This window comes from Drosophila virilis, chromosome 3 (assembly GCF_030788295.1).
Source record: "Drosophila virilis strain 15010-1051.87 chromosome 3, Dvir_AGI_RSII-ME, whole genome shotgun sequence".
Classification (NCBI taxonomy): domain Eukaryota; kingdom Metazoa; phylum Arthropoda; class Insecta; order Diptera; family Drosophilidae; genus Drosophila; species Drosophila virilis.
In genome coordinates, this window is record NC_091545.1 from 12,770,590 (window position 1) to 12,795,566 (window position 24,977).

Here is a 24,977-nt window from a genome sequence, read left to right on the forward strand (position 1 = left end):
ACCCCCATAACTCCGTCAAAACTCATCTGATTTTTATGAGGTTGGGCTTTTTGTTCATGGTTTTCCCTCTAGAATAATCTGGCATTCAAATCTGAACACCGATTTTTTAGTCGAAATTCATGTCCAAATCTTACCCCCAGATTCCTATACAGTCATGGGTCAAAATTCGTATACAGACATGGGTCAAAATTTTCCACCCCCATAACTGCGTCAAAACTCATCTGATTTTTATGAGGTTGGGCTTTTTGTTCATGGTTTTCCCTCTAGAATAATCTGACATTCAAATCTGAACACCGATTTTTTTGGTCGAAATTCATGTCCAAATCTTACCCCCAGATTCCTACACAGTCATGGGTCAAAATTCGTATACAGACATGGGTCAAAAATTTCCACCCCCATAACTCCGTCAAAACTCACCTGATTTTTATGAGGTTGGGCTTTTTGTTCATGGTTTTCCCTCTAGAATAATCTGGCATTCAAATCTGAACACCGATTTTTTAGTCGAAATTCATGTCCAAATCTTACCCCCAGATTCCTATACAGTCATGGGTCAAAATTCGTATACAGACATGGGTCAAAAATTCCCACCCCCATAACTCCGTCAAAACTCATCTGATTTGTATGGGGTTGGGCTTTTTGTTCATGGTTTTCCCTCTAAAATAATCTGGCATTCAAATCTGAACACCGATTTTTTAGTCGAAATTCATGTCCAAATCTTACCCCCAGATTCCTACAGTCATGGGTCAAAATTCGTATACAGACATGGGTCAAAAATTCCCACCCCCATAACTCCGTCAAAACTCATCTGATTTTTATGAGGTTGGGCTTTTTGTTCATGGTTTTCCCTCTAGAATAATCTGGCATTCAAATCTGAACACCGATTTTTTAGTCGAAATTCATGTCCAAATCTTACCCCCAGTCATGGGTCAAAGTTCGTATACAGACATGGGTCAAAAATTCCCACCCCCATAACTCCGTCAAAACTCATCTGATTTTTATGAGGTTGGGCTTTTTGTTCATGGTTTTCCCTCTAGAATAATCTGGCATTCAAATCTGAACACCGATTTTTCAGTCGAAGTTCATGTCCAAATCTTACCCCCAGATTCCTATACAGTCATGGGTCAAAATTCGTATACAGACATGGGTCAAAATTTCCCACCCCCATAACTCCGTCGAAACTCATCTGATTTTTATGAGGTTGGGCTTTTTGTTCATGGTTTTCCCTCTAGAATAATCTGGCATTCAAATCTGAACACCGATTTTTCAGTCGAAGTTCATGTCCAAATCTTACCCCCAGATTCCTATACAGTCATGGGTCAAAATTCGTATACAGACATGGGTCAAAATTTCCCACCCCCATAACTCCGTCAAAACTCATCTGATTTTTATGAGGTTGGGCTTTTTGTTCATGGTTTTCCCTCTAGAATAATCTGGCATTCAAATCTGAACACCGATTTTTTAGTCGAAATTCATGTCCAAATCTTACCCCCAGTCATGGGTCAAAGTTCGTATACAGACATGGGTCAAAAATTTCCACCCCCATAACTCCGTCAAAACTCATCTGATTTTTATGAGGTTGGGCTTTTTGTTCATGGTTTTCCCTCTAGAATAATCTGGCATTCAAATCTGAACACCGATTTTTTAGTCGAAATTCATGTCCAAATCTTACTCCCTTCGTATACAGACATGGGTCAAAATTTCCCACCCCTATAACTCCGTCAAAACTCATCTGATTTTTATGAGGTTGGGCTTTTTGTTCATGGTTTTCCCTCTAGAATAATCTGGCATTCAAATCTGAACACCGATTTTTTAGTCGAAATTCATGTCCAAATCTTACCCCCAGACTCCTATACAGTCATGGGTCAAAATTCCCACCCCCATAACTCCGTCAAAACTCATCTGATTTTTATGAGGTTGGGCTTTTTGTTCATGGTTTTCCCTCTATAATAATCGGGCATTCAAGTCTGCATACCGGTTTTTTAGTCGAAATTCATGTCCAAATTTTACGCCCAGATTCGTATACAGACATGGGTCAAAATTTCCCACCCCCATAACTCCGTCAAAACTCATCTGATTTTTATGAGGTTGGTCTTTTTGTTCATGGTTTTTCCTCTAGAATAATCTGACATTCAAATCTGAACACCGATTTTTTAGTCGAAATTCATGTCCAAATCTTACCCCCAGATTCCTATAAAGTCATGGGTCAAAATTCGCATACAGACATGGGTCAAAAATTCCCACCCCCATAACTCCGTCAAAACTCATCTGATTTTTATGAGGTTGGGCTTTTTGTTCATGGTTTTCCCTCTAGAATAATCTGGCATTCAAATCTGAACACCGATTTTTTCGTCGAAATTCATGTCCAAATCTTACCTCCAGATTCCTATACAGTCATGGGTCAAAATTCGTATACAGACATGGGTCAAAAATTCCCACCCCCATAACTCCGTCAAAACTCATCTGATTTGTATGGGGTTGGGCTTTTTGTTCATGGTTTTCCCTCTAGAATAATCTGGCATTCAAATCTGAACACCGATTTTTTAGTCGAAATTCATGTCCAAATCTTACCCCCAGATTCCTATACAGTCATGGGTCAAAATTCGCACACAGACATGGGTCAAAAATTCCCACCCCCATAACTCCGTCAAAACTCATCTGATTTTTATGAGGTTGGGCTTTTTGTTCATGGTTTTCCCTCTAGAATAATCTAGAATTCAAATCTGAATGCCCATTTTCTAGTCGAAATTCATGTCCAAGTCTTACCCCCAGATTTCTATACAGACATGGGTCAAAATTTCCCAACCCCATAACTCCGTCAAAACTCATCTAATTTTTACGAGATTAGGCGTTTTGTTCATTATTTTTTATCTTAAATAATCTGGCATTCAAAACTGAATATCGATTTTTTAGTCGAAATTTATGTCCAAATTTTACCACTAGGATTCGTATATATACTTGTGTCAAAACTTCCCACTCCCATAGCCAAAATGTGTTCCAAAACGAAAATGGCCGCAAAAAATGCGCTAAATCATTTCTTAATTGCTCAATTTAAAAACAAATGCGAGCATTTAATTTAATTGTGTGGACTGTTAATTAAGTCGTATTTGGCCCGTTTTGGTTGCACGAATGCGAATGCCGGCCACGCCCACCGCAAAGGCGAAGGCGCCTCCGATACGTTGTTAGATAAAAGTCAGCTGAACAGCATGTTGTTGCAGCCCGTTGTTGTTTTTGCTGTTGCAGTTGCAGTTCATTGCTGCTGTTCATTTTCGGCATTTTTGTGGGGCAATTAAAAATGCAACTGCGCGACAGTTTGGCAAATGCTCAGCTGCAACGCCAATGGCAAAAACAAGTTGCAACAAGCTGCCGCAACAGCAGCAACGTGTGGGCCAATTTTCGTATGATTTACCACCGCGGCAACAGCAGGTGGGTTTGAGCAGGAGCCAAACGATGTTGAAATTAGCATATAGAAAATGCATTATGCGATAATGCGCCATAAATGTCGCCATATCGAAATTACGTGTCGACTTTTGGGCATTTGAGATACATATGAGCTTGTAGATATACCAGACGCATGAGGCTGGCGGCCATAAATCTCCATCGGGGGCTCTTGTGTCGCATCATCAATCATCTTGGCTCAGATCGATTATTACAATTGCTGACAGACGAGCGAAGCAAGTTGGCGGCGGTTACATCTGCGGGCAGCCATTTGTATCTGATGGATGTATCTCGAATACCGCCTGCTGCTGCCGCTGATGCTGATGCTGCTGCTGCTGCTGATGCTGTTGTTGTTGGTGTTGCTGCTGTTGAACTGCAACTGCAGCATGCAAGCCCAGTTTGCATTTCCATGGAAACTTGTGCATTTGCACAGCTGCAAAAGTTTTGCCTCTCGGCGGTTGTTGTTGTTATTTTTGTTTTCGTGTCAAGTCCTAAAAGTTCCAAGAAAACCAAAAGTTTTGCCATGTTCTATGCCAAAAGTGACGAGCCAGTTACAAGCTGCCCATTGTCCGTTGTCCAGCACGAAGTTATTTTAATGAGTTGCCAATTAGACTGGCCCATACTGAACCTAAATAGATCAGCGACTCAGCAACTGCTAATAAATACCTGGCCAGGTCGAATGGCTCCCTCTGCAGCTCTTGCTCTTCGTCTCTCTCTCGCTCTCTTGGGGCCTCGCTCATTGCGTGAAGCGGCGCACACCTGTTGCATGTTGCTTGCCGCTTGGGGTCCCTGGCGAGTGGCATAAATAAAGTAAAGGGCTCCCCTCCCAAAACGGGAGTCTTTTTTAAAACCAACCCAAGCCACTTGGCCATAACTTGCGTCAGTCACAAGTGGAACTTTACGATGCTGTTGCCAACTTGCTGTCTGACAGCATCCGACAACAAACTCAGCGGGCCTGAGTTTAATTCTCAATTCACTTGAGTGCAATTCAGCTAGATAGCTTGCCAGTTGCATTAATATAACTACAGTTCATACCAGTATAAAATCGGAAGTTAACTACAGAGGAGCCGCCTGGGCAACAGCAACTAATTTCGTTGCCTTCGACTTTACATAAAGAAAAAGTTTTTCCTGATTGTCGAATATTAGTCCAGCTAACAAGTTTCTTCAGGTGTTATCGTTACGTTTTTTCTTTTTATTGGCTTGTAGTTTTTTCTTAACAGCTCGCCTCAATTAACGCGCATTTTTTACAACACTTTTGTGAGGCGCCGCTTATTAGCCCGTTTCCGCTGTTCTGCCACGCCCACATCCTCAATTTACAAGAGAGAAAGAGAGAGGGAGCAGTAAAAGAGGGGGCGAGAAAAAACACACTCAAAAATTACATTTCATTCGTTCTCTTTGTTTGTTATTAATTACGCTTTCCAGAGCGTTCGCCTCGTGGCTGCGTTTTCGGCCAATTGAATTATTACACTCAAGACAATGGAAGGCCGCGCTGTTGGAGAGCGGCAGACGGCAAAGAGGAAGCTGGGGCAGCGAATATAATGGCGTTTGCTCTTATTATAGCAACGGCAGCATAAATATTTAAACAACTGACAAGTGGGATAACGAGATAACTGCCAAACGGTAGCCAAGTGAACCACCTGAAAGCTTCAAGAAATAAAACCTCACATTTTTCAACGAAATTGTACCAAATTTATAAAAGTTTTCTATTCAAGGGCCCATTAAGAAAGTCATTCCCAGCTTAGTACACGGATCAACATTAAGTTAATTATATGCTCTATAAATTTGTATATGAGAGTACGTTCAGCTAGTCGTACAGCTTGTCATGTTTATAAAATCCCAATAATATAGTCTATAAGTCTATCATGGCTTATGTATTATAGTTACAGCTACAATATACAGTTTGAAGGATATAATTGCCTCAATTAATATATTAAATTATTAATTGATCCAATTTAACACAACCTTTTAGAGTGAATATCTTATTTGATACTTGTATTTTCTGATCCGACTCTTTGTTGTTTCTTCTACAATTTCGTCGGCTTTTATCAAAAGGATATTAAGCGTGGCAGCTGTGAGGGCAGGCTGCAATATTTATATGCGTGTTGATTTCTGTTTGCTTAAATTAACCTTTTTGGCACAGCCCTTCACACCCCTGACACGCTGTTTACCCCACGCTTGTTTACAGATGCCCGCTGCTAGATAAGGTCTAGGCAAAAGGGTCAAAACGCAGTCGCATGTGTTTCACTACGTTTACTGTCTCCTGACCCTTAAGGCCCACACTGCCTTATCCCCCCTCTCCTCTCACCCTACCCAATTCAGTATTCATTGCCTGCCTCATTTAACTGAGGCCATAAATATTCTAAATCACCAGCGGGGCCAATGTCGGCTGGCAGCCTCAAGTTGTTAAGATAATAAACTTTGTAATTAATTTTGCATCGTTAAATGAGTGAGAGTGGGAACGAGAGAGCAAGGGAGAAAGAGAGAGAGTACTGTGCAGTTTTCTCGTTTAATTTCAGTTTTGAGAGCAGTTTTAATCGCCTGCTCATCGCCAACTTCTTTTGATGGCGCCTAATTGACTTCACTCACGAATTTTCATTTCATGCTTATGTTCTACTTTTTTTTACAGCTAGGCGAATCACCTTTCGGATACGTATCTATCTATCTCTCTCATTTACTTGCTGTGCAGCTTTATATTCATATTCATATTCATAACTTTTTTTTCATATGAATTTATCATCTTTATCGCCATCGCGCCATAAAAATTGCATAATCATAAAAACATTACACCTGCTTTAAGAGTTGCTCTATAGCTAGATCATCTAGTTTTTTACAAGACTCATCTCATTTGTGTTTTAATTGAAATTTTTTAATGGTTTTCTTACAGATAACGCCGGAGAGCTTGGATGGGTATTCACCCTAATCGTAGTCTCAATCATATCGGGTCTTATAGGTGCTATTGTAATGGTCATATTTCTAAGATGTAGAAGGTATGTATATCGATCAATTTGTTATTAAGTGTTACTCGATTTGTTACATTCCATCACATGAAAGGCATTTACTAGCTACATACTTCTTGGAATGATATTTTCTTTGTTCTTCTACAATTGCTGGAAAAGTGATCAAAATAACCCATCAATAAGTTATCGATTTTGGATAACTTCGTTAGACAAGTTGTTTTTAATTTTAGCTATAAAGGCAAGCGCATAAATTTGCAATTCAAATTAATTGCTCAAGACAAACAACAAGCAATAAATAAAAATGCTAATAAATAGACACATTTTGGCATTTAGCTAGAAAAATACCGCAATTAGTCATCATAAACATATATCTCTACGCTCATATATACAAAACGTGTACGATATGAGTCGCATAGCCAGCACGGACATTCAACTCAGACCCCAAGACGACCCCAACGATCCGTCATGCAGCGACATTTACAATAACAGACAAATTGAATATGTGCTATGTCCATACGTCCAGTGCGAATATATCAGCCGTGGCACAAGTACACATATGTATGTAACCAAAAGATTTACAATGGATTTGCCCACACAACAGCAAACAGCAATTCAATTAAACGCCCACCGAAGGCAAGAGAAACCTTTAAAGCGCCTTCATGCGGCCAGAATAGCGGCAAAAATAATCGAGGCGCAAAACAAAAGAACATGAAATTGCTTTATTACTTAATTGCTCTTTAAAATAAACATACAACAGCAACAACAACAACTACAATTATTGGAGGCTACATTTTTGCCACAGGCCATTCTTTTGGCGTCTATCAAAGGCGTAGAGTGGGTCAGTCGCCAAAACACACACACACACACACACTTACCCACAGTACACACTCCGTAATCGCGACAAGATACATTTAAATGGACATTCATTTACTGAAAATATATTCGAGCAATTGCAGAGTATGGAGGGGCTGGAGGGGATGCTACAGCTGGCAAGTGTGCGGGGGCGTTGGCAACACGCGAGCTCAAAATTAACCAAAATTTTTGTTGGCTGTGCGCAGGCGCCGCTGTCGCTGCCGCAGTTAACGTTGCCTTTCAATCGAACGCTGGCCACATGTCGCGTCCAATTAAATTGTCATGTTGTTGTATTTTGGCGGCATGTTTGCATAAAATTAATTTTGCAAATAATTTGCCAAAGCAAAACAAACAAATGAACAAACAAACACAAAGCCGAGACAAGTGAGAAACAATTGCCGTTGGCCAAAGACGACAGGGGAATACCCTTTATGGAGGAAAAAATCAACAGACTAAAATCCGTAGTACTTAAACAATCCTAGATAGTATAAGATAAAAAACATCCGAGGAAGCATGCCTCAAAGAAATAATCGTATTATAGACATATTCTCTGTATAAGAAGCACGCTCAGCATACCCTACAGTCGTGCATAGTCTGTAACTAATTTCTCGTAGGCAGACAGTTTGAGTGGGGTGTTCGATTGGGTTGGTGGGGCGCTCTCGTAGCTCGTTGCACGTTTGGCTACGCATTCACACGCTGCTTGTTTAGCTAAGATTTGCCATTATTTAAGCTGGAATCTGGGCATATCAAGTGGGCCTCCCCGCTGCCCGCACCCCATATAGGTAGACAGCAATCGGATTGTCACGCTGTTCACCTTGCCGTCAGCTTTAGTCAGTCAGTTTGCCAGAGTTGTTTTTGCAACTGTTTCATGTCAGCTGGCGGTCGGTTCGGTGGGTTCGGGCGTCGTGCATGGACGTGTTGGCTGCCAAATTAGCAGCAATTACATGTAATATCGGTTACACTTATTTGCATATTGATGCAATTCTCGATCGCCTAATGGCGCTATAAATTTGCTCGGCACATGTTGCTGCTGCCGCTGCTGCTGCAGCTCACAAGTTTGCCAGTTGCCATTTGCGGTTGTTTTTGTTGTTTTTCGGCTCATGATTTGTTAGTGGACACCTCAGAAGTCGAGTTTTAAAGGCACCTGCCATTCGGCCTGACAATGTTTGCTCAACGTCTAGACATTGTAATGGCAACACGGTTAACTCCAAATGTCTTTTTTTGCTGAGCCACTTGTCGGAAAAACTCAAAGCACCATTTGATTTGAAATGTTGACTGTCGAATTGATACTGGCACTTGAATTACTTAACTTGCCGAGTGAAGAGCGTTAAATAAATGATGTTGTGCTAGTTTTTAGATTGCTAGCATCAACATTTTTAAGCCACTCAAAATGCAAAATCTATTTAAAATTCTTTTTATAAAGAACAGCAAGTGGACTCTTAAATACATTGGATCTAACGTTTTGGAATTCTCTTAAGCATATGCAAATTGGGCTACTGTTTAAGAGATAATATTTTGTTGCAATTTGTCAAAGCTTAAGTTAACTTCGTTGTAGCATATAAAACAGAATGAGGCTTGTGTAATTTACCAAAAAAAGGAAAAGATATTTTCAATCTAAATATTTTTTAAATACTGGTTCGCCTAAGTATTATCTGGAAATTATGTGTGCTTTGATTTTGATTTTATTATTTAGCTTTGAGCTTAAAATTAAATAAAAGTAAAAAAAATAGTTTCCGCCCACACACACAAACATACACCACAGCAAGGTCTGCATCTAGCTCACTTTCTGTTTGACAATAACATTGTTAAATGGCACAAAATTGTCGCTTCGTGCTCGTATTTCATAGTTTGATAGAAAAACGAATAACGAAATTCAAGTTTAAAGCGTTTAAGGCAGCTGCAACAACTCCGAGCTACATAAAAAGGCGTGTTCAATTAGCATGCTTCAAGCTCGATAGCGAAAAAACAGCAACAAAAAAAAAATCAACTGCTGGCGAAAAACAAGCGCAGAAAATTGAACATAACGTTTCAAAGGAAAAACATACAAAAAAATTGAAGAAAAAGAAAAACGCAGAAAATAAAAGAAAAACAGTTGGAAAATTAGCGCAGAGCAAAGGCACGGCCCCCAAGACGGACAACGGCTGGCTGAACGGTGAGCTTGTTCACTTTAATTGAATTGCAAAAAGAGAGAAAAAAAGGCCAAATTAAAAAGAGGCGAATGCGAATCAAAGAGTCGAACTGGCGTCGGTTTAGCTCAGGTTAACATTATAATCGATCAAGGCAAAGCGAGGGGAAAATTTAACCGCATGCCAAGTTGCACTCAATCATACGGACACGGCGTACAATGGACGGACACTAGACGGTTAATTGATACGCACAATCTATATCCATTAGGTTCGTGCTCGATCTGACCCAGAAAGCGGTGGCAAGTGCAAATACTGTGGGGCCAAAGTTAATGGCAATGCGAGAAACTGTTAGAGAAAATTGCTAAACTTCAATTGAAAGCGGAATTTGTAGAACAGAAGACAACAGCAGCAACAACAACAGCAGCAACGACATCAACATTGAAAGAAGAGCCCACAAATCGGGCAGGTAATCCGGTTCAGCCTCTTCAACTCTACGCTTATCCGCAAGATTTTGTGCGCTAATCTAATCTCAACGTTTGTGTTGCAACAAATGGTGAATGCTGCTGCTGCTGCTGTTGTTGTTGTTGTTGTTGTTGTTGTTGTTGCTGCTGCTGCTGCTGCTGTTGTAATGCAATTGTGTTGTTTTGTGTAAAATTCTTATCTGCTTATACATATATTTTGCAGTAGTTTATCTGCGTGTCACACGCAAAACTTTTATTTGCGTAGACGAAGTTTGTGTCCTAAGTCTTTCGTTTTGGCATTTGCCATTTGTCGCCGTTTCTTGGCATTGAACAATTTGACATTTGCTTTGTGCTAATTTATGTTTATTTTACCGCCAATTTCTGTTTATTAATTGCAACATTCTGTACGCTTCTTATCTTTGCAGAATTAAATCAGCGAATGCCAATGGTAAGTGCAAATCAAGTTTCTAAACTTAAGAGAGCTGTAACATCGAGATAATTACTATCTATATTCTGCTGGGCTATTAAAGTATTTAAGATAAATATTTAAATCGCAACAATCGATTCCACTTTGAAGTCTGTTTTTTCATACATTTCTTATAGGTTTCCTATAGCAGTTGTCAGCAGCTATTTCCGTCATTCTCCAGCTGCATTTCAAACTTGATCAATTAGTCACTTGCTTTTTGCCTGCCTCGTTTGATTAATTAAGCAAGTCAGCGCTAGGCAGACTCTTTTTTGCTTAAACTTCTTCTTCTTTGTATTCTTAGCATATACTACGCTCGTTTTTTCTGCTTTTCCATTTCCATTTTTAATTGCATAATTCTGGCTTTGCATGCAATTCACGGAAATTCGTTTTTGCTTTTGTTGCAGAGCAAATTTGTGGCACAAGTGGCAACAATTTAATTTGTTTTCTCTTGGGTCTTGTGCTGCTGCAAAGCGAACATACAAATTTTTGACGACAATGCATGAAGTTCACGTTCGTGCCACAAATCTTAGATGCTGCTGAAATGGAAACTGATGTACGTGCCCCCACAGAGCCCGTGGCAGCATTCGGCTTAAGAAAATTTGTAGACAAATTAAGGCAAAGGCTAACAATTGTCTTGAGTTCCCTAGCCAGCTTTTGCTATTGGCATTGGCCTTTCCTTCAGATGCCTGGCTTAAACACGTTCGAAAATCGTGCAAAAAACTTTTTTCTTTTTGATTTAGTTGCTTGGCGCGCGGTTCTGTTTCCTTTATACAGTAGGCGAATTATTGACAAACGAGCTGGGGTACACCCCAAGCCCACCATGTGGACCCTTTTTTGGACAACTCTCTCTTTCCAATTGGCGCCAATTTCACTGTCTGTCTGCTGACTGTCCTCTGCTGACATCGACATGCAGGACAAATTGTTGACGGCATTTAATGTCACAGCAGCCAATTAGCTGTCCCATGAAAATCTTCACTTGCTGTTGTTGTTTTAACTCTGCTGTTTTTTTGGTTGTAACTTTTTTTGGCTAAAGTTTTTCTTTTGTGTGTGTTTTAGCTTTCGCGCTGTAGTCGTTTTATTGTTTTTTCTGCTGCTACGCACGGTTGCATGTTGCGAAAACAACAAACAACTGCAAAAAACAAAAACAACAACAACAACAGCAGCAGCAGCAAAACAAACAATCACCACAAATCGTTAAACTGTCAGCAGCTTTTAAAGCGCGTGATTATGTCGAAGTCAACGTCAACGTGGACGTTGTGTGGCGACAGGCGCCAGTTGCCCAAAAACAGTTTTTAAAATGCCGAAGAGAAAACTTATTTTCAATTGCCCAAAAGCTGAGCACATTAAAACAATTCGACTGCAGCTGATTATGTTTGCACCCAAAGTAAATAATTAAGGTGCATAGAAAAATACCGTACGACACCTTTAAAAGTTAATTGCCACATCTTGTGGAATTGCCAAAAACTTTACAAAATGCCATTGACTAGGTAAATGTTTGTTGTTGTTGCAACACCCCAAAATTGCAGTTGGTGCAAGCACCATTTGCATAGGATATTCTGTGCTCAATTATCTTGAACGCTGCCAGGCAGACAACGCGGCGTATGAGTAACATTACTTTAATTATGCATACGCGATAAGAACAGCAATGCGACATTTTTTTGTGCCCAGGCAACAGACACAGAGAAGGCATTCAAGCCAACTCAAGTAGTAAACACGCTGACAGTCATTGGCATTATCTGTGCGACTATTAAGACTTCATTACACATGTCATATGCGCCATTTGGCGACTTGTTTCACAGAAATCCAACGAGACGCAAAACACACATTAAATTCCAAAATGATCGTTAATATTTTTGATATTTTTTTTCTTTTTTAACTATTTGTTGTTGTTACTGTGGTGTTTTTAGCCGAAAGCTGCTGCGAAATATTTTGTTAACAAAATTTGCCGTTGCTGCCGCTGGCGCTGCACGCAGATAAGCAGCAGCAGATAAGACCGGCAGCGGTAGCAGTTGCAGCAACAGCAATAGCTACCAATGCACACTGGTTTCAAGTTATTTACATTTGTTAAATGTATATTTTTTGAGCAAATTGATGGTTAATGTGTATGGGAAAGTGAGAGGAACTTGCTCATATTACAAAATAATAAATATATAAATACTTATGATAAGAAATACAAATATAAATAAATAATAATAACAATTATAATGATAATAATAATGATAATGATAATGATAATGATAATAATAATGATAATGATAATAAAAATAACAATACTAACAATAATACTGATAATTATAAAGATAATATTAATGCTGATAATAATTATAATAATATTCATAATATCAAATATATCATATTTAATTGAACTCCTTCTTCAGTTCGTCTCACTAGAGACTGGAAGTCATGGTTGAAAGAAAAAGTATACGATACTCATAATAATAATTAAGTATAATAATAATAATTATCGACACTAACTCGGAATACCTTTAAATAATTTTCAAAGTTATAATAGGCCTAAGTTATAATAGGTCTAGCAACCAGTGCTTCGATAAATTCAGTGTAAATAGTTTGGCACCACTGTGCAGTGGCAGCAATAAGCGTAAGTTCAATACAATTGCTGCGGTAGCAGGCAGCAACATCGTTAACATTGCACAAAAAACAGCTATTAAAGCCAACTAGCCGCAAAGTCCGAATCCAAGTCCAAGTCCGACTGCGAGTCCAAATCCAAGCTGAAGTTGCAGGCAAATATTGCGGCTTGGAGTCGAATTGCAGTGTCTCTGGCGTTTGTGACATGCACAAAATGCATGTATATGAGCACCTACATACGATAAGGTTGGGTTAATAATCGCCAGAGAGCAACGGAGCCACAAGTTCCAGGCACAGCCATAGCTACAGCACAGTACGTAAATCATAAGCATTAAAAGCAGGCAACGAGTGGCCACAACCGAAATGGCTGCATTATGCATGTGCATAACTTGGAAAATTGGCGACGCTGCCAACGGTTGCAAGTGGTTGCGTATGCATTCCGCTAATTAGTTGGATCGCCTCAAGCGGCAGCCAGCTCTGGGCGCAACGAGAGTGAAAGGCGAAGCGGTGCGGCGTTAAAAGCTGAGCACTGGCCAATCATTAGCAGCTAAGCAAAGTGGATGAGCTGGATGAGCTGTGGCTGCTGGAGTGGTGGGAACAGCGGATGTTGAACAGGTCTTGGTCTGGTTATGAACAGAAATTACTATAACAAGGCTCAGGGAATCTATAAAGATGCTGTTAGCGGATAAGCAGCCTATAAATGATTCACTCTAATGAATAGAAATTTTATAGACTTCCTATTGTAGCACACATATGTGTGGGAATGGCCAAGGTTGATGATCTCTGGCTGAGTCTTATGACATACATATATGCCAAGGATTACTCATGAGGTTAGGCTTCTTGCACAATGAGATCACACAAGCTGATTAAAAAGGATCTCACAGTATTTTGCACAGTGAACCAAAGTATTTGACATTTCGGCCCAGTCACCCGTTACTCATGCCACTCGCTAGCAACTGCAACAGTGCAACTGTGTGGCACACGGTGCTAATGGTGGCTGTTGTTGCCACCTCGCTGCCAGTTGACAGCCGTTTAATTTACGCTTTGTTTGTTTTGCTGTTTGTTTCTCTGTTTGTTGTTTGCTGTTTGCTGCTCTGTCGCGTTCAATGAGGTGAATGTTTGATTTATCGCCCGATTATAGAACAAAATGTCATAGATTTCTGCGTCGCCAGCATCGATTCCGATTTCGATTTAGCTTTAAGCCACCAAGTGTTCAAATACCAAAGCAACTACTCATGTGTGCGCCTGCTGCTCTGCATCTCTTACAGGTGGTCGCCCGCAGCCGTGGTGGTGTCGCAACAATCGCAACGGTGCCGGCCAGAACCGCTCGCCAATTTCCATTAAGCATTCGGCGGACAGCATACGCCGGCCGACTAGCAATTCGGGCGTCTGGACCTGGCTGGGCGGCAGTCGGCGCTCGTCGGCGGGACCCGATCAGATTGGTCCGCCATCAACATCGCCAGCCGAGAATCATTATACCCACATGGATGATGCGTACAGTCCGGTCGGTGTCAGCGAAGCTCTCTACGCGGAACTTGATCGCGAATCGGTGCGCTCGGCAAATCCGTCGTATCAAAATACGGCATACAGTCAGTGTGGCGAGGTGAGTTAAGCAAGATGGCAAACTATATCCAATTATGTAACGTCATTCATCAAAATCCTTTGCAGAAATACAATTTCCAAGCACACGAGCAAGACATTCCCATGGTCGTCTCGTCAGCGCCGAGCAGCGCCTATTACTCGGATCTCTCCGTAACGGCCATGCCGGGTGGCGCCAGTGGCAGCAACCAGGGCGCCTATGAGATTGTTGGCCTAAATGTCATGTCACAGCCGCTGCCCAATTGGGAGCATCATGGCGGCGGCGGCGGCAATGGTGTTGGCGGCGTTGCCACCACCGGTCTGGCGACGGGTGATGCTGCCGCAGCGGCCATGACGCAACGCCGCATGCCGCGTCTGGCGGCCATCAATGAGACGAGCACCAGCACAGTGCCCTCAGACTATGTCTAAGGAGTTGAGCAGTTAATTTGTAATTTATATAAGAGATATGTGACTTTAAAAAAGTGGAAAGAGAACAAGATATGCGAGCTTAACATGTTAATGAATTACGTTACACACAATCTATATACATACATATATATAGTCTAATGATATATATACAAATAGTTCTAAAGATATATATATATATATATATAAATATATATTTATAGGATATGCTAGCTTAGAGTTAGCGTAGTTTCGATTCGTGTCTTTTGTTTATGTCTGAATTGTAATATAAAGCGACAGATTTACATACAAGCATGTATTATAAATCTAGTTTTAATATAGTGTTAAACAACGATTTAATCGTGGGTGATATTTAGCCTAAATATGCTATATTCTTATGTTCTATGTACTTTAGCATTTTCTAAAAATGTAAAAACAACAGAAGCGGCAAGAAAAAAGGCCCAAAAAAAAAGCAAAAGCAAAAGCAAAACAGAAAACCGAATTATAAGCAATTTTTTGATAAATTTGGATTAGGTGAGAGTAACGCATTTCAGTCTTAACGAAAACACCCCAACAATGTACCCAAAATCATATAATGACATTATACGTATTTATACAGCAAAAAAACAAAAAAAAAAAAAAAAAACACTCATACACACATTCACACGTTCATACATATTTACAGCAAATGAATTTATGCTTACAGGAAATATACTATATACAATATCTATAAACGAAGCAAAGGAAAACATATTTACAACGATTTTAATGCAAGAAATTTAAAAAAAAAAAAAAGAAGTATTTATGACTATTTACGAAACACACACAGAATTATTTATACTGCATACAAATATACAATATAATATACTACACGCAACCCAAAACTGGGCCATTGCCACAGATCACAGCTCTAGCTCTCTCTCAACTCCAAGTAGCACATCATATCATTTACATACTACAGCATTAACTCAATATAAATAAACTACATACATACATGTATACAAACAATTTTCCAAGCATATAACTTAGTAGACATATGGATTTTAGATTTAGTAGCAGCAGCTGCCCATGCTGTTTAATTTAATTTTTGTACATTTTGTTTTAGTTGAAAATATAATTAAAAACTATTGCTATTTACATTCTGAATCCCAAAATGGATCTGTGTTTTATTTACCTCTGAAAAGGGCTCAACTGAAGGCGTTTGAATACCGCCTGATGATTCCGACTCTGGCGGAAAAGACAAACATTTCGTTGGACATTTTGCATTCACGCGAGTTATACGATATATAATTTATTTTTTAAGCAATCAGTTTTTAATACCTTTTGAAACACAAACAATTTATCACTTTTTACATCTATAAATATATATACAATTGATTGCCACGTTAGATTGTCGGACTGACTCATAGCCCAAACAGTAAGAGACGTTATTTAATTATAAGTGCACGCTAAGACGGACCATAAGACAAATTTTTGTTGTATACCAATGTTTAAGAGGTATACAAATGCATACCCTGCATTTATCGCATATCGTTTACCAACAATTTGAAAATTCTGACACGTATGTATATTTTTGAATGAGGTTATGCATGTATGTATGTGGTTATGAATATATGTTTGTTTATGTATAAATGTATGTATGTATGTATGTGTTCATATATAAAAATAAATGATTGGATGAATGTATGCATGAAAACAATATAGGCCCACTTTACCTTCCGCTATATATCAATTTATGTTCTCAATGCAATTCTTCTATGCGATTCTCATGAAATCAAGTAAGCTCTACAGATTTTGATGCCTTGATTTAAAGATTTGTATTGGCAAGTTCTGCGGGCCATCTAACAAAGCCCATCTCTGCTAACCTACTTATCTACTCTCGAATTCATATTTCTTTCTGCTTCTATTACTTAACTACTTCTCTACACTTGTGTTAATTAAGCGATGTGTTTTTATAAAAGTCTGACTCCCTCCTAATAAAAGATTGCAGTAAAATAATCATTTGAAAATAACCAAATATAACATGCGGATTAGAATTGTTTCTACAGAAGCCCCAGTAATCTGATTTGCTGCGGTTCTTTAGATGTGTTAAGATAACGAAACTCAAATTTGTTGGATTCGTTTGAAATTGTTAAAATAGGCAGTGTTTTTCCTTTTTAAACATTTCATTTTTCGGCAAGCTCAACAACGTTTCAGCACAATAGCATTTAACCGGAGAGAATAGTTTGCATAGAAATAGACGGACGGACGGCATGGCTATATCCACTCGGCTGTGTTGATACCCGCTTAGAATATTATAAGTTCCGTTTAATGCTTAAGTGCTTTCATGACACAATTGTAATATTCTTTGGAAGAGTTAAAATAGAATATATGTGAAGGCAATACAGACCTGAGTATTGGTTATCTCCAATTATAAACGCACACATTTAGATCACCCCGTTGAACGACAAAATAGTTCATCCAGAGTCGCTAAGTTACTCGAAATGCTATGAACCTTTCAATCGTATTCAACATATTCAGTTTCTGGCATATCATTGCCATCCTCATCTCCTACAATCTCATGTGTGTCAGTTCCTAATTCGGAGCTCTGCTCCTTAAGCTGGCGGGTATGAATTTTGTAGTGAGCGCGCAGAGCTGCCTTCTGCCTAAAATGTCTGCCGCATTCCACGCACCCATGTGGCTTCTCGCCCGTGTGGATTAGCTCATGTTGGTTACGTGTCTCGGGCTGAATGAAGGCGCGCTCGCAATAGCGGCAGGCATAATTCCGAGCACGCTCGTGTACGGTGCGCATATGTTTATTCAGATTACTGGAGCTGTAGCACACCTTAGAGCAGAGCCGGCAGCAATAGGTGCGCTCCAGCGTATGATAGTTTAGGTGAATCTTGAGTTCAGTCCGTGTCGTCTTCTGTACGCCACAGTATGAACATGTGTAATTCTTGATGCCCGCATGACGCATCATATGTATCTTTAACAGCTGCTTAGTGGCGAAACGTCGCTCACAGTCCGGCTCCTCGCACGCAAATGGCTGCTCCAACTTGTCCTTGTGCGTAAAACGATGGTTTTTGAGCAGCGCCATGGTGTCAAAGAGCTTGCCACAGAACTCGCAAACATGCGACTTGTGCTCCTTGCCAAGCTTATGACACTTTCGCATATGCAGCGATAATGTATGCTTATGGCTGTAGCCGCGATCACAGCCTGGCTCGGGGCAGGGGTACGGCATCTGTCCATGTCGCCGACTATGCGCTAGCAGGCGCTTCTCATTTAAGAATTGCGCGGCGCATATATCACATTTGAAGACGCTTTTTGGATGCCGTGGCGAGGAACTCTAAAATGTTAAGCAATGCTACTGATTAATATCTAAAATAATTCTGTTTTTGTCTTTCTTACTGTTACGGCATCGGATTCAACGTTGTCCTCCATGGGCTGTGCAGGTGTTTCCATGTCATGATTTTCAATTTCCACTTCTACAGAATCCAATTGGTGCTCTTCACATTTTTCATTTTTTTCGTGAAGTTTTCCATTTTGCTTTTTATTGCTCTCTTTTAGCTCCTCGACTGCAACTGTACTCGGTGCCGCCTCCAAGTCGTAAATAGGTTCCTCCTCATCGCAAAATGCCAAAATTTGCATGCGCCATTTTGTGTCAGCCGCAATGCACTTTGCACGGAATGCATACAACTGTTCCAACTGGTTATAGCACGCCTGGCACAGCTCACTGGGGACTCGCTGCTCCTCAGACACGGACAAATCGGTGCACGTGACAAACTTGTGTGCCAATAGGGGCAATTTACGCATATCGTAGCTACCGACAGTTGCATCGAGATCACAAATACAAACACGACACTTCGTAAAAGTAGTCATCGAAGCTGCTAATTGGTTTATCACATTTGAATAAAACTAGTTTCTTATCCACTATTTTGGAATAAATTACGGCGTTCTTTTGTTAACGCGGTTGCAGCTGATCAGAGTTTATCGACTATCGATAACTTTATTCAATTGCAACCGTGTAAACAAATGTTGGTGGCATCAAACGTGACTAGAAAAATAATGCAAATATTATTAAAAACTTGTGCTTTAAAAATATATATTATAGTAAAATATATAATATATAAAAATGCATTTGCATTACTTTTTAATTTTAAATTATTTATAAAATGTATTCGTTACTTTTGAAATTGTTAACAGCTGTGTCCAACACTTTGTTAATAGATACTTAAAAGTACTTGTTAGATGTAACAGGTCACCCCCGTATTCATTGTTTACGTTTAGGTACAAAGTTCAGTTGTCTTGCTAAAATGTTGAAATTAAATAGTTACGGATCGCGCAAATTAATTTTAGATATTTATAAATATCGATTCTATTCGGCTGCCGTCCCAAAAAGGAAACCCGAAAATGAAGCTAGCAAGGAGCCCAAAAGGCCAAATGAATCTTTTATGGCAAACATATTTCGTGGCACTTTGGTTTCGAAGCAAGTTTTCCCCTACCCCGATGTCTTGACATTGGAACAAAAGGAAACAACCGATAGTATGCTAGATCCATTTCAAAGATTCTTCTCCGATGTTAACAACGCTGCGCGCAATGACGACAACTCCGTCATCGACGATAATACGCTTAAGAACTTATGGGAGCTCGGCGGCATGGGCATCCAGGTGCCCAGCGAATATGGCGGCCTGGGCATGAACAATACTCAGTACGCAAGGCTGTGCCAAATAGTCGGAGCTAATGACTTGGGACTGGGCATTACCCTGGGCGCACATCAGAGCATCGGCTTCAAGGGTATTCTGCTGTATGGAACGCCCGAGCAGAAGGCGAAGTATTTGCCCAAGGTAGCTTCTGAAGAGGTTTATGCAGCCTTTGCTCTAACCGAGCCAAGCTCTGGATCGGATGCCAATTCCATACGCAGCCGCGCAGTCAAAAGTGCGGACAACAAGTACTATATTCTAAATGGTTCCAAAATATGGATTTCCAACGGCGGATTAGCCGAGGTCATGACAGTGTTTGCCCAAACCGAACAAATCGACAAAAAGACTGGCGAAAAGAAAGATAAGGTGACCGCATTCATTGTGGAGCGTTCCTTCGGCGGTGTCACCAGCGGTCCACCAGAGAAGAAGATGGGCATTAAGGCCTCAAACACGACCGAAGTTTACTTCGAGGATGTTAAGATTCCCATTGAAAACGTTCTCGGCAAGGAGGGCGAAGGTTTCAAGGTGGCCGTCAACATACTGAACAGTGGACGCTTCGGCATGGGTGCCACCATGTCGGGTACCATGAAGAAGTGCATTGAGATTGCCACGGCACATGCCAACAGTCGCGTGCAGTTCGGACAGAAGATCAAAGAATTTGGCACCATTCAGGAGAAATTGGCCAAAATGAATATACTGCAATATGCCACAGAGTCGATGGCGTTTATGATATCGCAAAACATGGACTCGGGCAGTCAGGATTACCATTTGGAGACGGCCATATCGAAGATTTACTCCTCTGAGAGTGCTTGGCATGTCTGCGATGAAGCTATACAAATTCTTGGTGGCATGGGATTCATGAAGGAGACTGGCTTGGAGCGCATCATGCGAGATTTGCGCATCTTCCGCATATTCGAGGGCACCAACGAGGTGCTACGCTTGTTTGTGGCTCTCTCCGGCGTGCAATACGCCGGCAACCATTTAAAGGAACTGCAGCGCGCGCTGAAAAATCCAGCCGCCAATCTAGGCTTCATATTCAAAGAGGCATCCAGACGTGCAACAACAACAATTGGCTTGGGTGGCACCGACTTGAGCACCTTTGTGGTGCCCGAATTGCAGGAATCTGCGAAGAGAACCGCCGCCTGCATTGATCTATTTGGCCGGACCACGGAGGAGGTGCTAGTGAAATACAACAAGAACATCATCAACGAACAGATTATATTGAATCACTTGGCGAATGCCGCCATCGATATTTACGCCATGATCGCAACGCTCTCGCGAGCAACTCGAACTGCGCAACTAAACCTGCCCACGGCGGAACATGAACTTAACTTAACCAAAGCCCTGTCAATTCAGGCAACCGAACGAGTAAACCAACATTTGCGAAAGGCGAGCTCAGGCCAACTGCAAGCCGAAAACAAATTAATATCGACATTAGCAAAAAAGATTTGTGAACAGGATGGCGTACACTCGACCGGTGTCATTGATTTACATTGAATTTTAAGTTTTAGGACAAAGAGATTGAACAACTAGAGAGAAACTAATCCACATGTCTAATCCAACCATTAGAAAATTATATATGTCTCAACCTTTTCTGTACCGAATTTTAAAATAAATTTTTAAGTAAATTACAATTCGATTTAGCTCTATTTTGGGATAATTAATGCTCATCATTTTTTGTTTCAGCATTAAAAAACTTTGAAATGAGAATGATTAAACCTGAACACATGAACATTTCTGTTCAGCTCAAAGTCCATTTGGTCTGTCATTTGCTGACGTACTATATACTAGATGACGACGTACTATGCCAATCTATAATACAGTAGCCGTTCGCAAATCAGAACGATTCTTTTCCACATTTTCTAAAATTTTATATACCATACATTACATTTAACGAGCGAATTCTATTCAACTAAAAAAGATAATAAAATAGTTCTCAAAGATAGAATTTCTTGTTCAATATTCGATTCTAATTTCTATAAGTTCTAGTGAGTGATTACTGTACTAAGGAACTTTGGACTTTGAATTAGGATGATGATAGTTGATGATAGACACAGCACGCGAATTGTGAGTGCAGACCAAAGTCAGACCTTATATATAACAATTTTTATAGTATTATTACCCCATTTAATAGGTTTCTTTGGCTGGTTTCTTGAAGAGATTCGTCATTCTTACGGTTGCAAATTAAGATTATTAACTGCCGCCATTCGACTGCACAAAGCTAACAGCAGCTGTGTCAGTCGGAGCAGTCATCAATAGCGTATACACAGCCGAGTTGGAGTCCTTGCGCTGTCGCTCATGGATCTTGCGATGTGTGCGTAAGGCCGCTGGCTGGGTAAAGCGTTTGCCGCATTCATCGCACTCGTGCGGCCTTTCGCCGGTGTGGGTCATCTCGTGGTATTTGCGGGTGTCCGCCTTGGCAAAGCTGCGCTCGCAGTAGCTGCATGCATAATCTCTGGCTTGCTCGTGAACGGTGCGCACGTGCATCTTGAGATTGCCGGAGCTGTTGCACACCTTCGAGCAGAAGCGACAGGGCCAGGTGCGTTCTAGCGTGTGATAGTTCATGTGTATCTTGAGCTCATTCCGTGTTGTCTTGCGCATGCCGCAGTAAGGACAGCTAAAGTTCTTGATGCCCGCATGCCGCATCATGTGCACCTTGAGTTTCTCTCTGCTGGAGAAACGCCGTGCGCAGTCCGGCTCTTGGCACGCGTGCGGCAACTCCGATTTGTCCTTGTGCGTGTAACGATGATCATTGAGCACTGCCGTCGAGTTAAACACCTTGCCACAAAACTCACACACGTGCGACTTGAGCTCCGGGCCCAATTTGTGGCATCTGCGCATGTGCATGATAAGCGTGGGCTTGTGGCGATACATCTTGTGGCAACCCTCCTGGTCACAGCTAAACCAGCGGCTGGTGCCCGAGTGTTGCTTTAGGTGCTCCGACAGACAGTGGAAACGATTAAATGCTCGATCACAGCCGGCCTCAGTGCACGGGTAAGGCATGAGGCCCTCATGTTGACGCTGGTGCGCCTGCAGGCGATGCTCCACCAAGAAGCGCATGTCGCATATGTTGCATTGAAAGCTGGGCGCAGCTGGTTTGGCTGGCAATCCCTAAAAGAGTAAAGTTAGCCAAATGTTTTGCGAGTACCGGGCAGATATACCTGTGCCCCTATTGTATCCAAAACTGTGGCTTCTGTTTCGGGCAACTCCATTTCAGTCTCTTCATTTGCCAATTGTTCTGTGCTGAGCTTGTCTGCTCGCCTCTTTCGCACCTTCTTCTCAGTGTAGGCATCCAGCTCTGAGACTTCTATAGCTGCCGCATCCAAGCTGCATTTGGGATTCTCAGCATCAGAGGATGCTACAATTTCAGCGCGCCATTGTTTATCGGCTGCAATGCACTTGGCACGGAATGCATAGAACTGCTCCAACTGATCATGGCATGCCTGGCATAGCTCACTTGGCAACGTCTGCTCCTTCCCCGTCTCAAACACAATCAAACCTGTGCACGTGATGAATTTGTGTGCCAGTGTGGGCAATTTTCGCATATCGTAGCTGCCGACATCCGCTGCGAGGCTACAAATGCAAGCGCGGCATTTAAGTCGAATATTTGCTGACGTCATAAGCGTAATTTAAGTGTCGCTGACCCAGTTTGTAAGTGCAACAAACGGTATTTGTTTATTTTATTATTGTTTATTTGCTCGAAACAGCTGTGCCGACAGAAGAGATGCCCGAATCGGTGACTGTAACAGTAGCAGTGACTGAAAACAGTGACAGCGCCGTGTAACAGTGATTTTCAGTGTTGGAATTGGCAAATATATTGAACAAAACTTATTTGGTTTAATATTCATTTTACTTTTATTACAATAGTATTCACTATGAGAAGTTTTTGTATTAATAAATTATGCCTGTAAATGCACCGAATCTGCGCCCAAGTAGGTTACTTATATTCATGTACCACCTGTCCTGGCACATTGCCAACTCCTCCACCCACACCGGCAGCTATATCGTTTGGAGATTGGATTGGATGGGCATTTGTTTCCATGCTCTCGCGCTCATGAATCTTGCGATGCGTGCGCAGCGCACCCTTTTGTCTAAAGTGCCTGCCGCAATCCGGGCACTCGTGCGGCTTCTCACCGGTGTGGATCAGCTCGTGTTGCTTGCAAAGGAATGGCTGGGTGAAGGTGCGGTCGCAGTAGCTGCAGGCATAGCTACGGGCACGGTCACGTTCGTGTACGCTGCGCATATGCAGGTTGAGATTGCTTGAGCTGTTGCACACCTTGGAGCAAATGCGACAGCAATAGGTGCGCTCCAGCGTATGATAGTTCAGGTGAATCTTGAGCTCGGTCCGTGTCGTCTTCTGCACGCCACAGTAGGTACAGCTATAGTTTTTAATGCCCGCATGCCGCATCATGTGCACCTTGAGCAGCTGCTTGCTGGAGAAGCGTTGGCCACAGTCTGCCTCTTCACACACATACGGCAACTCCGATTTGTCCTTGTGGGTGAAGCGATGATTTTTGAGTCGCCACAGCGTGTCGAATGTCTTGCCACAGTATTCGCATACGTGCGACTTGTGCTCCTTGCCCAGCTTGTGGCACTTGCGCATATGGACGCTTAGCGTGTTCTTGTGGCTGTAGCCGCGCTCGCAGCCAGGCTCCGGACACGGATAGGGCATCAGTCCATGTTGACGCTTGTGTGCTTGTAGGCGATGTTCCTCCAAGAACTGCGTCGCGCAGATATCGCATTTGTAGATCGATTTTTGCTGTTGCTGCGGCAAGTTCTAAAATGACCAGAGGCCGAAATGAAGCTTAAATACAAACATTTCCAATGCTTTGCAAACCTGTTCGGCACCCAGTTCCGAGTTGACTTCCGTGATCTGCTGCGGTGGTGCGTCTACGCTTGATTCCACTTGTGCTTCTGTATTGGCTGTTTCCGGCAGGTCATGATGCTGGTTAGTGTCTGCCTCTACGCGGCACTGCTTCAGCTCCACGACTTCTTCTGGAGTCGTTTTCGGCGCGGCATCGTTAATGGGCTGCTCATCAACGCAGAAGGCTAGTATTTCCATGCGCCATTTCGTATCGGCTGCTATGCACTTGGCCCGAAATGCATACAAACGTTCCAACTGGTCATGGCAGACGCGGCACAGCTCACTTGGCAGCCGCACCTCATCGGATACGGACAAATCTGTGCAGGTGACGAACTTGTGCGCCAGCTTGGGCAGCTTTCGCATGTCATAGGATGTAGCATCTGCATCGAGTGTGCAAATGCACACACGGCACTTGGATGAGATGGACATTTATACTGTTCACCAGATCGCAATAAATTCAAAGCAATTTTGCTGAACAGTGTGCAAGATATTTATTTTTGTTTATGCGGGAATCAGCTGATGGAAACAGTGTGCAAAGGGGCGTATTGCAAGTTGTCACTGCAAGTTT

General features: G+C 41.6%; 5 protein-coding genes across 6 annotated transcripts in view; 2 read left to right on the forward strand and 3 right to left on the reverse strand.

The window, feature by feature from the left end:
• LOC6623540 (uncharacterized) overlaps positions 1–15,690 on the forward strand; it is an 86,253-nt gene extending 70,563 nt beyond the window's left edge. For both annotated transcript variants that reach the window (XM_002047292.4, XM_070208059.1), the window contains 4 exons: positions 6,320–6,422; positions 10,257–10,279; positions 14,152–14,486; positions 14,552–15,690. In XM_002047292.4, the coding sequence (XP_002047328.2) occupies positions 6,320–6,422; positions 10,257–10,279; positions 14,152–14,486; positions 14,552–14,890 (800 nt within the window). In that variant the 3' untranslated portion in view covers positions 14,891–15,690. The remainder of the gene's footprint in view (positions 1–6,319; positions 6,423–10,256; positions 10,280–14,151; positions 14,487–14,551) is intronic.
• Positions 15,691–18,843, reverse strand: LOC6623684 (gastrula zinc finger protein XlCGF46.1). Its single transcript, XM_002047293.4, has 2 exons — positions 18,254–18,843; positions 15,691–18,191 (listed from the first exon to the last, which is right to left on the reverse strand). Exons 1-2 carry the CDS (start codon positions 18,722–18,724, stop codon positions 17,364–17,366), a joined length of 1,299 nt encoding a protein of 432 aa, XP_002047329.2. The 5' UTR covers positions 18,725–18,843; the 3' UTR covers positions 15,691–17,363.
• A 271-nt stretch (positions 18,844–19,114) lies between these two features.
• On the forward strand, positions 19,115–21,179 carry Acadvl (Acyl-CoA dehydrogenase very long chain). Its single transcript, XM_002047294.4, has one exon. The coding sequence runs from the start codon at positions 19,159–19,161 to the stop codon at positions 21,040–21,042; it is 1,884 nt and encodes a 627-aa protein (XP_002047330.2). The 5' UTR covers positions 19,115–19,158; the 3' UTR covers positions 21,043–21,179.
• Positions 19,307–23,295, reverse strand: LOC6623441 (zinc finger protein 883). The gene is made up of 2 exons (XM_002047295.4): positions 22,707–23,295; positions 19,307–22,656 (listed from the first exon to the last, which is right to left on the reverse strand). The coding sequence occupies exons 1-2, from the start codon at positions 23,163–23,165 to the stop codon at positions 21,739–21,741; spliced, it is 1,377 nt and encodes a 458-aa protein (XP_002047331.2). The 5' UTR covers positions 23,166–23,295; the 3' UTR covers positions 19,307–21,738.
• A 65-nt stretch (positions 23,296–23,360) lies between these two features.
• Positions 23,361–24,974, reverse strand: LOC6623663 (gastrula zinc finger protein XlCGF46.1). The gene is made up of 2 exons (XM_002047296.4): positions 24,383–24,974; positions 23,361–24,322 (listed from the first exon to the last, which is right to left on the reverse strand). Exons 1-2 carry the CDS (start codon positions 24,836–24,838, stop codon positions 23,483–23,485), a joined length of 1,296 nt encoding a protein of 431 aa, XP_002047332.1. The 5' UTR covers positions 24,839–24,974; the 3' UTR covers positions 23,361–23,482.
• Positions 24,975–24,977: the final 3 nt, after the last annotated feature.

Coding starts and splice junctions, on each gene's coding strand:
- LOC6623684 (XM_002047293.4), bottom strand. CDS start 18,724: ATGACTACTTTTACGAAGTGTCGTGTTTGTATTTGTGATCTCGATGCA. Junction 18,192..18,253: donor TTGAATCCGATGCCGTAACA/GTAAGAAAGACA, acceptor TTAACATTTTAG/AGTTCCTCGCCACGGCATCC.
- LOC6623441 (XM_002047295.4), bottom strand. CDS start 23,165: ATGACGTCAGCAAATATTCGACTTAAATGCCGCGCTTGCATTTGTAGC. Junction 22,657..22,706: donor TGGATACAATAGGGGCACAG/GTATATCTGCCC, acceptor TTACTCTTTTAG/GGATTGCCAGCCAAACCAGC.
- Acadvl (XM_002047294.4), top strand. CDS start 19,159: ATGTTGAAATTAAATAGTTACGGATCGCGCAAATTAATTTTAGATATT.
- LOC6623663 (XM_002047296.4), bottom strand. CDS start 24,838: ATGTCCATCTCATCCAAGTGCCGTGTGTGCATTTGCACACTCGATGCA. Junction 24,323..24,382: donor CGGAACTGGGTGCCGAACAG/GTTTGCAAAGCA, acceptor TGGTCATTTTAG/AACTTGCCGCAGCAACAGCA.